Consider the following 15,830-nt stretch of genomic DNA (forward strand, 5'->3'; position numbering starts at 1 on the left):
AAATATGTATGCTTTTATAGACTTAGTAATAGGTAGTTCAAAACTAGAGAGAGTAGAATATGTATATTTTTATAGACGTAATAATCGAATCAATAAGCAAAAAAAGATCTTTAATCCCACAAATAAAAGTGTGTCATACACTAATTTAATCAATTTAATCTCTGACTTAATTGTGACCTTAAATGTTTTATACATGCATATTTAATCTCTGACTTAATTGTGACCTTAAGTGTTTTTACATGCATGTTTCACTTTCGGGATTTTGGGATCCCCTTACCTATTTGTTCCAGTGTGTCTCCATTTTGCAGCATCTTATTTTGGCTCACGCGTCCTTTGACCACTAGGGTTTCGTGCGGACTGCTCTCCGTTAGCGGCGAGGTTTAGGAGGCAAGGTTCCGTGCGACATAGAATCGGCCACAGAAATCCGATTGCAAGCCCTGACCCCTGCAATACACTGCATGTTGAAATCCATGACAACGGAGATTGTATCATGGCTTTGTATAAATGTTACATGTTTTTGGAAATTTTTATGGGAATTTGGCCAAATTTTATGTATAAATATATAAAAGGTAATCCAAAGATATGTGTGCACCTTAAATGCACCTTATTAGGTTTAATGTAGGTAAATGTTTCAGTTGGAATAATAAAATAATTAGTCACAGCCACAGTCCATGGGCTTCATCTTGGCTTCAGCATATACACTCCGATTGAATCAAGTAGAGTTCCACTTGACCCAAAGAAACCTACAATCTTCCCTCCCTCTTCTGTCTCAAAAGGAGTTCCCTGTTCGTGCCCGCATGGTCCATATTTCGCTTTATTCGTATGAAATGTCAAAGATTTTATCACAACCCAACTCTCCGGCCAAGCCTTGTAGTTTCCAAAATGACCACTGATTTTGGTTAACATCTCGTCTGGGTAGTTTAAACTGTACTGCTTGCATTCACATGTCAACAAAAACAACCTAAATTAATATAATGATTTACTTTTTGAAAATTTTAATATAAATAAATTGTTCAAACTTAGCTTATATCTATCAAATTTTCAAAATCTAAAATCTAAACTCGCATTCTTTATCACATCTAACTTGGAGCCTTATCTGAGCGAACGTGCTGTAGCTAACCTCTGATCTATTGCCGAGTGCACCTTGATGAGGAGGGCCTACTGTACCTCCATGACGATGGCTACAAAAAATTCTATCCTTGATGCTGTCATCGCCTTCCAGACCATAATGTATTTGAAATGAGGTTAATGCATGTTCATTTGCTGTCACGGTAATCCGTCGAACTCCTGAATATGTTCCATCCGTCCAGTTATTTCCATGGCCACCGTATACTCGAGAACGGTAAAACTCCTGTTGTAAACAAAACGATGGATTTTATAGAATAACACCACCAATTCAAAGAATAAGGAATTTGGATAATCTTCTGTATTATAGAATTCAACCTTATGAATAATAAAATAAAAATTAAGAATAAAATGTTTTGAAAGGAAGATGGATTCAGATAGTTTTCCAAATTAAATTATACAATTTAACATATGTAAAATAGAATAGCACAATCATTTTGATCAAAATACTTAGTATAAAATAAAAATTAAGAATAAAATGTTTTGAAAGATGGATTCAGATAGTTTTCCAAATTAAATTATACAATTTAACATATGTAAAATAGAATAGCACAATCATGTTGATCAAAATACTTATTCATATAGAATAGCACAATCATTTCGATCAAAATACTTATGCATTATTTAATTTATTAACCATTTATGTAATACAAAAGTGAAAATTAGCCACACAAGAAAATTATTTAGAAACCTTGATTTCATCTATTAAATTGTTACAACTAAAATAATTTGATAACTCAAAAACCTTCACTCACCTTATCTGTGGCGGTTCTCGGCTTCAGCATAAACGCTCCTATTGAATCCACTAAACTTCCACTTGATCCAAAGATGCCCACAATCTTGCCCCTTTCTTCGGTCTCAAAAGGAGTTCCCTGTTCCTGCCCGCATGGTCCAAGAATTCTTTGATTCGTATGAAAAGTCAAAGATGTGATGGCAAACCCAGATATTTTAATATAACCACTGATTTTGGTTACAATCTCCTCTGGGTAGTTCAGAGTGTACTGCACAGGTCAACAAAACCACCGGATGAAAAAGAATTCCTTATATTCTATGTGTCTTTTGATAAATTGCGAGGTTTAATATGTCATGTATAATTCATCTCACTTGCAGACTTAGGACTCTTATATACAGCGTGATTTCAGTGTCCCAATCTCATTGTATGGTGTGAGATAGGGGATCCATATAGTTCGGTGAAAATTGGTTTTAAAATTACTAAGACTTCTGCAAAATATTGTAAAACAATTTAACAAATTTCAGCGGAGTCAATTATTTAATTTTCACTTCACCCATAATTATCAAATTTTCAAAACATTCCGAAACGTACGATCAAAACTTAATATCACTTTTTAGTCTGAAATGTTTCCATTCTTGCCTTCAAAACCATAAAATTAAACTGGAGTTAGTTTTATATATATATAATTTCTATACTGTTGGTCTAAAATGTTTCCATTTTTGTTTTCAAAACAATAATAGAGTAGGATTGAAGTTCTCCCCACATATATATATATGTATGGTATATTTAATTGACCATCTTTATTGGAAATTCAGACTATTTTGGAAAATTTTAACTCAAATCCTTCCTATTTCCAAAATAATCCAGAATCTGCCATCTATAATCAATATCTTTATCTTGTAACTTACTTCCATTTTATCACCGACTTCACTTCCATACCGATGACCGGGAATGTTTCCACTTTTGCCTTCTAGAGCATAGTATAGTTGAACTGAAGTTAACGAGTTATTCTGCGCGGTCATGGTAATTCCTTTAATTCCTGAATATGTGCCATCATTCCAATAGTTTCCCCCACTCCCGCCGTATAGCTGAGTGCAGTAAAACCCCTGTCATTAAAGAAAACGAGATCAAATTTTATAGAAGAAAAAACGAAATTCAAAGAAAAACTAAGTAAAAGGGAAGACATTTGGGAGCTACAATTTTTATTTGTTTTAGTTTTCATGTTTTTTTTTTTTCATTTACAGGAGTTTGTTTTTAGTGTTTAGTAATTTGTTAAGATTTAGTTGGTGAAAAGATATTCACTTAATAATTTAAATTAATGTGTATTAAGATATTCACTCAAAATTTATATTTATATGTCTCAGATAAATTAAGTAATCAAGGTATTTATTTTTTTTTAATTAAGAATGGGCAACAGTGGTGGTATCGAAATTAACTAATCAAGGTATTTTTTTTTGTTAATTAAAAATTGGCAACAGTGGTGGTATCGACTTAACAGACCGTCCCCTACCCACGATACCAAAGCTCTGTGCGCCTAATCAAGGGATTTATATTATATTGATGTGAATTGAATTTAAGACCACACCTCCTAGCGTTAATGTCGATATTTACGTGGGAGACCGATACATGTAGCTTTATTACGACCCATTTCAATGGCATTTCAAACCGATCAATACAGAAGACGTTTCGACTTCGATGGTAAGAATCAGGCGATTGGGTAGTAAAATCACCTATTGACCTTGTCTTCCTTTTTTTAAACCCTTACTGCAATCTGGTTAAAAATCTGTTGATTTTTTTAAACCCTTACTGCAATCTGTTAAGATTTTGTCATTCCTGAGTTTTAAATCTATTATAAATTTAGGTCATTAGGGCAGTAAAAATCAATCAGCTTCTACCCGTTTCCAATCCGGTTAAGGTTGCAATCTGAACACATATAATTTTGGGTTAAGATTGTGTCATTTCGGAACTTGCAACCTTAACCGTATTCAGTTTCAGGAAATCGGAAGTGAAGAAAGACCAGAACAGAGCACACATTAGACAAACTGAGATATACTTTGGATTTAATATCTGGAAGAAAAAATCATTTACAAAACCAGAGACTGCTGCTCCTTTTTAACTTCATCAAAAAACCCCTATTCAGCTCTGTTCATTTTACCACAGTTCGAGCCCTGTTTCAGCTCTGTTCTTTTTACCACAGGAAGAACCCTGTTCAGCTGTGTTTTCTACCACAACAAGAGCCCTGCAAATCGATGTAGATGAGCCAAACAGTGTGACCAAAAAGGCATAGAGACACTAACACATGGCTATAAAATTTCCTCCCTTTATACATCCGCAAACAAGAAAGACAGAAAAATGTTGTTTACATATATACTGAGCAGAAAAGCCTCTCCCTGTTTCACACACAGCAAAAATAAAATAGTAAACAGGAAACAAGCTTTTACAGGGCTGCTTACATGCCCAGCAGGGTTGGAAATTCAAGACAGAGTTTACCCATTGAATTTGACTGTTTTCACAGTTCCTTATTCATTTTTACAATTTCAACCAAAGATCTCGATTATTTTACAAAAAATTTAACTGTATTTGACAGAAAATCCCTCATAACAATCAAATTCCATCCTGATACCCAGCCATATAAAAATTACATTAACATGTCTAGTTTCAGTTTGCAAAAGGAGGTCAGTTACAGGATTTTGTTTTGCTACACAAAATCTGATCCGTCAGGATATGTAGAGTGAATGCGGTAATTGGAATTATTTCCAACAAGGGGCAGACAAAGAAAAGGTCAATGATTGACGAATGGCCTGAATCTACAATCAAATTAAGTTTGTAGTTAACGTAGGACTACTGTATTGACAAACTAAGGAACGAATCAGGATCTTTAAGGTAGACTCTCATAATTATAAGTCTCCACAAAAAATTCATGTCATGTCAAACAGGCAATAAATTTTCTTGTATATCGATTCAAGTTTCAACTACACGGTATGGCCATTTTAAGAAGTAAATCAGAGTAACACTTAAAATTGTGCCGTTCAGAACTCAGATTACTCTCACCAGACGACAGCCAAGAAAAGCAGGCCATATTTTCACATTGTAACAGAGAAATGCAGCAGAGGAAGATGTAATCAATGATACTGTGTTTTCATATAATTTAATTAATAGATAAAATGATTTTTTTTTCTGGCCAACATGGTAGGTTTTTTAATCAATTTAGTTTAATTCAAATTACAATCAGACCCAAAAATTTTAAAATAGATTTGCTACATCTTACTGAAAATCTACCAGAAAAGAAACTCACTGATGTACTCTTGATCTCTTCCAACACACGTTGAACAATCTTCTCCACGAGCTCACCCTCGTCACTGGTTCAACAAAATGAAGAAACGCGGTTAGAAACTTGTCATATTGCTGTGCATAGAAGAAGCTGCGATATTATGAGATGGAGGGTTCTGACCCGTAAAAGGGCCCTGCAGCGAGATCGAACCCACTTATTTCTGAAACAGTAGAAAGAGCCTCTTTCCACTTCTTAATAGTGGCGGGGTCGTGTCGCGGCTTCTGAGAGTCAGAGGTTTTCTTGTTTTCAAGGATTCGCAGGGCTTCAGCATAAACCCCTTTGCCATCTGGCCACCGAACCGTAGCAGGCTCGACCTGGTAAAACACAGGAATAATCAGAGACTTCGACTCCACCATGTAGAGGAGCTCATCGAGACACCATTCCGACTCTGCGTATCGAGGGGAGAAGAGAGCGACATGGACGGAGGCTGATGTGATAGCGTCTTTTATTTGAGAAATAAAGGTGCGTCCCGCTCGCATTTCTGGTTGGTCCAAAAAGACTCTCAATCCAATACTTGCAGAACAGAGGCGATGGTAAAGATGACTGGCGAAGGTTTTCTTAACATCACAGCCCCGGTGATTGATGAATACGTGGTACAATTTGTTGGGAGATGCAGCGGTAGAGGAGGAGGAAGCGACTGTATCAGACATAGCGGTGGAGAAAGCGACTGTATCAGCCATTTCAATGTCTGTAAACTGAAGTTCATCAAGCAACGCACCTTCTAATTTAGCCCTAGGCCTTTGCGGGTCTTCCTGGCTTCATTTTTATACACAATTCTTCTCCAAGTTTGCGCTTTGACTGTTTCTTTATCATTTACTTAATTAGAATGGAAAGAGAATAACTATTATTTTTCGAATGTGCGTTTCCCTTATGGAAAGAGACAAAACTTATAATAATTTATGTTTGGCAATTTGCACGGTTCTTTATGTTTTAAGTACTTGCATTCCTACGTAGTTATTATAATTTACGGGTGCACAGTTTTTTAATCGTTTATTTAATTAGAATGGATAGACAATAATTGTTATTTATTATTTTTATCGTTTTTTTAATTAGAATGGATAGAGAATGATTATTATTTTTAATTTTTTTAATGAGTTTTGTTTTCTTTTAATTGATAAATTATTTTATAATTAAGGTTTTTGTGATTTGAATGGTAATAAGTTTTCTTTTCTCGATTCATTATATTCGTAATTTTTACATTGATGTTATGAGCTAATTTAAGATAGTTGTTAAAGATAAACCACATTTATGGTTTAACATGTTTTTGATATGTGATCAAGTTATGAAGTTGTTGAAGATTTGATTTAGACTTATGCAAAAACACAATAAAATACATATATAAACATTAACACACAGATGTAGTAGAAATAAAACTTCATTTCACTAATATTAAAGAATTGAAATATGTTTACATACAAAATGAAAATAAACTAGCTCGGGTGATGGTAGCTTATCTCTTAGAAGAGATGTGGCGGCTACATGCATCTAAATTGTGTTACCATGAGCTTCGAAGGCCTATTTATTATTGAGAAACAATAGAAAACCCTAAACATACAAAAACCTAACCCTAGGAGATGAAGCACCAAAACTATGGGCCCCATTTGGGTAAATTGGTACATGAACTTCCCGGGTTTGTAACTTTGGTATACGATCTTTGCTTGACGCACACAATACCTCGTTAGAAATATCTATCCGAGAACTACAACTTTCGACTGCAAACTTGAGTTGAAGACCCATGTTTTCTCGTTTTCCAAAAAAATATCGTTTAAGGTTTCAAAATGGCTTTGGAAATTCAGGACCCGAAAAACTGCTAAAAATAGTAAATTGTGCTACAATTAAGGACACTCAAAAACTGAAAGAAATAGTCCTCCCCCCCAAGAAAGCAATGGTCCCCATTGCATTGAATGTCTCCATGAGATGGGGAAACTTTTGTTGAACTTGTTCCCTGATGAACCACTTGCCTTGGTGCAAGAGTTGGCTAACTTTAACAACCCGATACAGTTGGATCTTCTGTTGGCAAGTATTCTTGATCTGTGTGTCCATGATCTGATTAGTTGTGGCTTGTTCCATGCAGTTTGGGTTTAACTTTGTTGGTGTGAGTTGTTTTGCAATGTCGGATGTGTTCAGTAATAGTGGAAAGTGTGGTCGAAGGCGAACACTTGGTGCAGGCCAAGGAACATTGGAATGTTGAGCTCGAAGGCATTGTCCCCTACAGCCTTGGTGATGGTCGAAGCTTACAATGGGGCCCAGTGAGGTGCTCCTTCTGCAATTGTAGCCAAACTTTGTTGCACACATGGAACTTGTGTGGCACCCTATATTGATCAAGTCGTTGCTTGTACTTTGCATTGGCTTTGTCCAATATGTCATGTACCTATTGGCAGATGTGATGGATGCGCTCAATGAAGCTGTTAGCCCTGTCAACTTCGAATTGGACATGGGTCGAAGCTACCTAAGTAGCTGCAAATGGTATGGCCACATCAATGGGATATAGTGGTTGGAATCCCAATCCCACCTGAAAGGGATTGTGGCTAGTTAAGCTATCGAGAACTCTGTTGTAGCTCTGTTGGACATAGGGGAGGCTTTCGTCCCATGTGTGTGGATGCTTCGAGTTATACAAGTGTAGAATGTGTATGACCATCCTATTGACGACCTATGTTTGGCCATCAGTTTTGGGGTGGAAATTTGTGGACTTAGTGAGCTTGGTATCCAACATAGACCAGAGACTTAACCAAAATGTACTTAGGAACCTGTTTTCCTAATTTGAGCTAATGGACTATGGGATCCCAAAGTGTACCCATACTTGTTCAAAGAAGAGCTTAGCAGTGGCTTCTGTTGGGATACACTTCTTACAGGCAATTAGGATGGCCATCTTAGAGAATCTGTCAACAACCACGAAAACGTAATTGTTTCCATGCTTAGTAGAAGAGAATATCGACATGTAATCCATGGAGATGGATTCCAAAGGTTGATTATGAGTGGGCGGAGGAGTATATAGGCCTTGCTTATTGATGGTAAGTTTGGAAATGGTGCAGGAAATGAAAGATCTTATGTACTTCCCAACATCTTGTCAAAGGTTTGGCCAATAAAAATACTTCTACAGCACTGCCACTATTTTCCCAATTGCGAATTGTCGAATGACCCGATTGTAGTGCGCCTTCCAAATAATCTTAGCACACTCGCTTGAAGGAACACATAGGTGTCCTAAGTGACATAACTGTGTATCCTGGAGGTGAAAATTTGGAACTTGCTTGCCTTCTAGGTGTGTATGGTATGTGTTGTCGAATTCTAGATTGCTCTTATACAGATGCGGCCACCCCGCAGTCTCGTGCCCACAAGAGTCGAGCACAGTGGTCAGTGCCATGACCAGCAATCGACTGAGGCAGTCTGCATTATTATTGATGTTTCCCTTCTTGTACTTAATGTTCAAATGGAACTATCGCAAGTATGTGGACCATTTCTGGTGATGATCATTCTACAACTTCCCTTATGTCTGTATGAACTACAAAGGTCGGTGGTCTATGTGGATGACCATTTCCTTCCCCATAATGTAATGCTTCCCTTATCGGCAAGCCTACACCATGGAATATATCACTTTGTCATATGTGGGATGCTTTTGGACGGTGTCTGAGAGTGTCTCACTATGATATGTTATAAGATGCCCCTCCTGAGTAAGAACTGCACTAATAGCATAGTCGGAGGCATATGTCTCAATATCAAATGGTTGTTGCAGGTCTGGTAATGTGAGCACTGGTGTAAAGCAGAGGCAATGCTTCAACTCAGAAAACACCTTTTGTTGGGGTTCGTACCAAAAAAAATTGCTTTCGCTCCATCCTCAGTGACTTGACTCAAAGGCCAAGTGATATGAGAGAACCCCAATACAAACCTACGGTAGAAATTGGCAAGACCTAGAAAATTGTGGAGCTTCATTAGAGTTTTTGGGGTTGGCTAATCTCGAATGAATTGTATCTTGGTTGGGTCCATATGCACACCCCACACATTAATGGTGTACCCTAGATATTGAACCTAAGTCATACCAAAAGTGCATTTCTCCAAATTGGCACACAGCTTGTGTTGTCACAGAGTTTGGAGGACCTGTCAAATATGGCAGAGGTGCTCTTCCCAACTCTTGTTGAAGGTAAGGATGTCATCCAAATAAAAAACCACGAATGATTTGGTGAAGGGCTGCAAGATGTCATCTATTAGCCTCATAAAAGTAGTAATGGCATTTGTCAACCCAAAGGGCATAACCAACCACTCAAAAAGACCTTCCTTGGATTTGAAGGTGATCTTCCATACATCTGTGGGCTCTATTGGAACCTAGTGATAGCCAAACTTCATATCGATCTTGCTAAAATACTTGAACCCATTGACTTGATCCATAAGGTCATTAATCTATGGGATTGAATACCTATTTTGGATAATGATTTTGTTTTATAGTGGTCAATAATCAATGCAATTCCTCCAGGTCTCATCCTTCTTATGTACAAGTACAATTAGGCTCCCACAAGGTGAGGAACTTGGTCGGATGTGGCCTTTTTACAACAACTCTTGGATTTTCTACTTGATCTCTTCATTTTCCATAATGGAGAGATAATATATTGGCCCGTTGGGTAGAGGTGCTCTGGGAGTCATATCAATCGAATGCTTGACCTGACAGTGCAACAGTACCCCTATGGGTGAGGAGAACATGTCCATGTATTCTTCTACAACATTATCCACCTGCTTCTGTTGCATGGAGGAACCCTTCCCAGGGGCCATGGATGTGGCCATGATCTTCCCCTTACTTTGAGAGTGAATAAAAAAGAAAACAAATTTCCTAGTCTGGGAGATAACTTACTGTATTGCTTAGCAGAGATAAAAGAGATAGCAGTAGGCGGGGCTACCTCTGATATCTTGTATAACTTACTACCCAAATAAATAATAACAGTGTGGGGCCTTGGCTCATACGCAGCATGACACTTCCACAAGTATGGTTGGCCTAATAATACATCACAAACTTCAAGAGGAGAAACATCACACAAGTCCTCATTTGTGAAGGGCTTGATGTTGTAGGGAAGGCAGCACTTCTAGCGGGCACGAAGATCTCATCCTTGGTGAAGCCACATGATGGTGTACAGTTGGGGTGTGGTTTGGTCGGTAGGCCCAATCACTTCATGACCTCTGCTGAAATGAGGTTATTTTGGCTCCCACTGTCGACAATCAATTGCAACAGTGAACCCTTCACCCACATCTATGAGTGGAAGAGATGCTCCCCCTTCTCTTGATCTTCGAGATCATTCTTTTGGATCTTGGTGGTGGCAACAGTGCCATTAGGCTCCACATTAATAATTTTCTTCCCTTTTTCATTCCCCTTGTCAGGTTCTGAATCAGAGTCGAAACATGCATCTGATTCTGAAGCCTTCATCTCGACCACTAGTGACTTCTTGGTCTGACACTCACTTGCGTTGTGAGTGGGGCTCCTATGGAACTCACATCACTTTCTTGTGTCCTTATTTATCTTTTTGGTGTTGTTATTTTCTTGCGGCTTCGACAAGTTGTCCGAGGTCACCCTGCCTTGGCTTTGTCCTTTGCTCTGCGGTTTGGGGGTGCTTTTCCCTTACTTCATATTTGCAAATCCAAAGTCTTTCTTCTTCTATTTAAACGTCTAATTGATCTTGCCAGCGTATTGATAGGCAGCACCAAGCGAGGAGATGTCTAGGAACTCCATCTCGTCCCACATGTAGTTGTGCAGACAACTGCAGTATTTTAGATCCAGATTCCGCTCAGAATCCTTGATACCCAACTTCATGCGAAGGGTACGAAAAACATTTGTCAACTTTGGCACATCTTTATCCCTTCCTTGTCGTAGTGTGGTCCACTTTCTGCACTTATCTTCATAGCTCCCAACAGGGTAATACTACTTCTTGATGACGTCTCAGAAAGGGTTCCAAATGGGTGCATCTAAAAACAGTGAAGATTCCCTCTCATCCTTCTACTCATAGTAGGTTTCCCACAAATCCTTGACATTGGGGCCATCTTTGAGGAATGCGAAAGTAATATTTTCCCTATTGGAAAAATCATGAATTGAAAAATACCCTTCCAACATATTTAACCATCTATCTATGGTGTCTGCAACTATCTGACCTTCAAATATGGGAATATCAAATTTGACTTGTACCTTGAAGGAAGTGGTGCCTCCAAAGTGGCTAGCAAATGAAGATGTGTTGTATGTGGGCATCTGTTGAAGGATCTGGGCAAAGTTGTCCATCATTGCATTCCTCTATCGTTTGAGGGCTTCTTAGAGCAATATTTTGAAGGGATCTCATGCTCCCTCCTCTTTCTTTTCTTCCACCATGGGAGGTCATCGGGGTTTGTGAGGCTAGTCTTACAAAGGTTCAACCAGTTTGAGCCCTAACTCCTTATACCCTAACCTCATTGAGGACATGCACAGAAATAAAGAGAAAGAGAAAAGCACCCAAATACCATTGATCTATACTTATGCAAGAACAAAACAGAGTATAGATATAAACATAAACACAAAGATGCAACATAAATAAAACTTCATCAAAGAACTAAAATATGCTTACATACATAATGGAAGTAAACTAGCTTGGGCGATGGTGGCTTATCTCTAAGAAGAGATGTGGTGGCTACATGTCATCTGAATTGTTTTACAATGAGGCTTGAAGGCCTATTTATTATTTAGAAACAATGGGAAACCCTAAACATCCAAAAATCCAACCCTCAAAGATGAAGCGCCAAAACTATGGGCCATGTTTGGGTAAATTGATACATCAACTTCCCGAGGTCGTAACTTTGTCATACAATCTCCATTTGATGTTGTTGTAGCGGCTACAAACACCCTCCAAAATTTTTCCTTAGCTTGTTTTAGAGCCTCCCTACCAACCTTACACAACACTTTGTCTTGCTTTGTCAAGTACTCAAGCTTTAGTGTTTTTCATGCGCAAAGGCAACTTGTCGAGCATAGTCAATCCTTTCCCCTCACAAGTTGTTCACCCAAACTTCGTCCAATTGCAAGCTAAGCAACTTCCCTTTGAAAATTGCACATTTCTGGAGGGAAACCATCCTTCTCTCCAGGAATTGTACAATCCTCTCTGACAGCCTGCTGGGCTCCAGGATTGTGCAATCCTGCCAACCAACCCTCCCAACAAGATTTGCGCAAATTTTCCCAGCAGCAAGCTATTAAACCTAGGATTTACGCAAATCTAGGCAATAGTCAGCTGCTCTACCTAGAAATTGCGCAAAAATCTTGAGTAGTCAACCCAACTCCTAGCGAGGAATGCACATTTTTCCTAAGCAGTTGAGCAGCTGCATGCATGAACAGTCTGGTTGACCAGTTCCACCCAGGATCGAGGAAACTTGACTTGCATGCATGCATGACTTGATCTTCCTGGAATAGCAAGAGACAACATGAAAAATGCATCCCATGACTCAGGAAGCTATTTTTAGCAGTCGGGCGTTACATGCAAAGTTGTTTTAGAAGTTTCCCTCCAAGTGTTGCCTTTTCCTAGATTTGTGGCATGCGCGTCATGAGACCAAACTTATTTATTCCACACATCAGAGCTCATTCATTCACATCGATCTTGAAGCTATGACATCCCACAGCACATCCAGGACTCTTCAGCACATCCGGCTCAGCTATTCACGAGTAAGTGGCCTCAATTTGTCTTTTTTCAACATTTCTATTACTTTTTGTGTATTTGCTTGTGTGAGTGTTGTTTGCTTGATTTCTTTGAACGCCTGCTGTCGTTTACATGTATTCTAGCTTTTCCTGGATCTGTTTCAGTTTTCGTTGATATGCATGACATTGTTTTGTACGAACATTCGCCCAACCGGCAAGCTGCCTCACCCACATGCATGTTGATCTGTTTGTTGAATATTTCATTTGTGTTTTGCATGCACTTTCAATCACTTCTGCTATCATGTAGTGTCGCCATGCATTTCATTGTCTTACTTGCTTTCAGTTGCCTTAATTTTCTTACTTGCTTTCAGTTGCTTTTTACCACAAGCTGACAAATTAATTTTTGTCTTTTTCGACTTTATAATAAAACCCAAACTTTAGTGCCAAGCAGCCTATTACAAATTGTTAATCGTGTTTAAATGACACGATTAATTATTATAACCAAGATTACTATTCTAAAACACATCTAATTAACCCTAAGGGCACATTTTGTCTTGCAAGCTCCTTATTTACTTTTTCTATTTTTTTCTTGGAAATAATTTACAAAATACAATATTATTTACAATTCCATCAATTGAAAGATAATATTCAATCATCATTTGATCCTATGAATCATAGGACCCTAACCATGGCTCCAACTAGGGATGGAATACTTCCAGTGAGGTGCCAAAGAACACCATAGCTCCAGTGCCTAACCATTCAGTATGTCTCACACCCCCAGCCTACAACTTGTGCCCTGTTCTGAAACTCAAATGCCTATCGTACACTGATGAGGAGTTGTTGAATCGAATGACACAAAATTGTCAATGAAGTCGGTCAAGTAGCTACTGAAATAAGTGGATTGCTTCACTGTGTGTCAACAAAATTAAAGCTAGAAAATGTAATAACAATGGAAACTAACGATGGATCTAGTTCTTATAGTGAAAACATGGTTGAAAACTCAAGTTGAAAAAACCCTTCATGTAGTCTACTACGGGATCAATAAAGACATAATCTATTAGTTGATCCTCCATGTATTTAATGACCAGTTTAACATGGCTAAGTTTTCTAGTTGTATCCTCAATGTCAAACCACGATTTTAATTGTACAGTGTCAGTCTTGTGTTCAAAAAAATAACATTTATCAATCTGAAAATCAAAGAATAGTGCAATCTCCTCTCGTTTTGGCGAAGGAAGATTTTCAAAGAACTGTCTCGAATCTTGGAAACTATAGGATTGAATTTGAGTATTTAAGAGTTCAATATCCTTCTCAAGTCTTTCAGAAATGACTCAATAAAACATACTTTAATTTCGGACGAAAATTTTCATGATTTCAAACAATAAAACACTGTCGATGAAAAAACTTCAACAATTTGATAATCTACAAACTCGTCCCAGAATTATTTTAAACCTTCAATAGAAAGAGAAACGTTTACATATCCTGACGTTGTGACTAATGCGGCAACCATCTGTACAATTTAGGCTCTAGATTCTTCGATCAATGGAGTCGCCATGAAAGATTTGAGCTCCAGATTCTTGAACATGGAGTTGCTAGGTGAATGTTTCAAACTTCATATGTTTGACTATTGTCCACCACCAGCAATGAGATCTGAAATTTCATAACATTTCCTAGCGAAGATGAAACTGTTCGTCCCCAGTATGGTTGCCAGGATGTTATCACTCCGTAATTTTTTAGGCTGCGGAAAACATCACAGAGGTGACTACAAAACCGCTTTGGAAACTGGGAATCTAGCCCTTCCAGTTTTAGAGAGGGATCTATCTTTATGATTTAACTTTGTTTGACTAAAGTTATTAGGCTAGCTATTAAGTTCAGGTTTGGGTTTTTTGTGTTGTTGGGTTGAAACTGGGAAGAAAGGCCATTGGGCAAATGGAGTCATAGGTTTGAGGTGATCAAATACAGAGTTTATAGGCTAAACTTACAAGATAGGTTAGGCAAATTCGTTGGTCCTTTAAGATCTATGGTGTGATGGAGAGGAAAATATTTAGAGATCCAATTAAAAAACAGATCAATTGAGAATTCAGATTTTAATTTTTAGTGGAAAACATAAAAATTATTCTTAGCCAGAGACAAATTGTACATTCAAACAAATTCTATTATTTATCTTCTTATAATAATTCATATTTTAGAATCAAATATGAGAATAAAAGAAAACAAATTGACAAAGAGATATGCACTTCACCAATAAAAATGACACAAGAATCTTGTAATGATTGCACTGTATAACTGAAAATTTGATCAATGGTGGCTCTATGAGCTACTTAACAATACAAGTCATTTTCTTCAAACAAGTCCCAACACCTATTGCTTCAATTGATGAAGTATTTATTCAAATTCTTCACAAAAAAGGTTGATTCAAAATATCAAGATTTATTACAAATATCTTAAAATTGTTCACAAAAATAAGACTAAAACATAGAACATTCAAAACTAATGAATCTTCTTGGCACTATCTTCGATGATTTCTGGTGGTAAGGAATAACAATTCAAATTTGATAGTAAGTCTTTTTGATTAGGTGGCATCCAAGTCACCACCTGCAAATGAGCTTTTTCCTCATGAAATTTTGAAAAATAGGGTCCAATGATCCCTTTGAATATCTCAACCCATGATATATGTGCAAAAACTGAGAGAGTTTTTTGTAGAGGAGGATGTTACCCACAAAAACCTCTTTTAGTTTGTGAAAATTCATTTTCATCTGTTTGAAAACCACATTTGAAAATAGTGGCTTAAAACAAGAAATTTATGGAAAATATGCCTTCAAAGATTCATGCGAATCTTCTAAACCATAACAGTTGTTAGAAAACTGAGATAGGTTTTTTTAAATGGGTCTTTTCTTGACAAAAACCTCTTTCATTTTTGAGAAATTCGTTATTATTTGTTTGGAAACCATGCTCGAAATCATTGTTTTGTATAGGAAAAAAGCATAGTTTTAACTGATTATTTTTCCAACTCGGTGTTGACT

At 37.5% G+C, this 15,830-nt stretch overlaps 1 protein-coding gene across 2 annotated transcripts; it reads right to left on the minus strand.

The window, feature by feature from the left end:
* Positions 1–495: 495 nt before the first annotated feature.
* Positions 496–6,004, minus strand: LOC149211943 (jacalin-related lectin 33-like). Of its 2 annotated transcripts, XM_089391626.1 has the most exons (6): positions 5,310–5,997; positions 5,154–5,217; positions 2,767–2,964; positions 1,881–2,126; positions 1,121–1,351; positions 496–930 (listed from the first exon to the last, which is right to left on the minus strand). In XM_089391626.1, the coding sequence occupies exons 1-6, from the start codon at positions 5,867–5,869 to the stop codon at positions 679–681; spliced, it is 1,551 nt and encodes a 516-aa protein (XP_089247752.1). In that variant the 5' UTR covers positions 5,870–5,997; the 3' UTR covers positions 496–678. The 2 variants fall into 2 exon arrangements, with proteins under 2 accessions (XP_089247752.1, XP_089247753.1); XM_089391627.1 differs by lacking the exon at positions 2,767–2,964 and having other exon boundaries at positions 5,310–6,004.
* Between the last annotated feature and the right edge of the window lie 9,826 nt (positions 6,005–15,830).

This window comes from Pinus tabuliformis, chromosome 1_1, assembly GCF_031772625.1.
Source record: "Pinus tabuliformis cultivar Carrire ecotype Pingquan chromosome 1_1, CPIR1, whole genome shotgun sequence".
Taxonomy (NCBI): Eukaryota; Viridiplantae; Streptophyta; class Pinopsida; order Pinales; family Pinaceae; genus Pinus; species Pinus tabuliformis.

What these genes read in the sequence shown, in the direction of transcription:
- LOC149211943 (XM_089391626.1), bottom strand. Translation starts at nt 5,869, where the DNA reads ATGGCTGATACAGTCGCTTTCTCCACCGCTATGTCTGATACAGTCGCT. An exon ending in AAGAGATCAAGAGTACATCA is followed by an intron (nt 2,965 to 5,153) that starts GTGAGTTTCTTT and finishes CTTTAATGACAG; the next exon opens with GGGTTTTACTGCACTCAGCT. An exon ending in CGAGAACCGCCACAGATAAG is followed by an intron (nt 1,352 to 1,880) that starts GTGAGTGAAGGT and finishes TGTTTACAACAG; the next exon opens with GAGTTTTACCGTTCTCGAGT.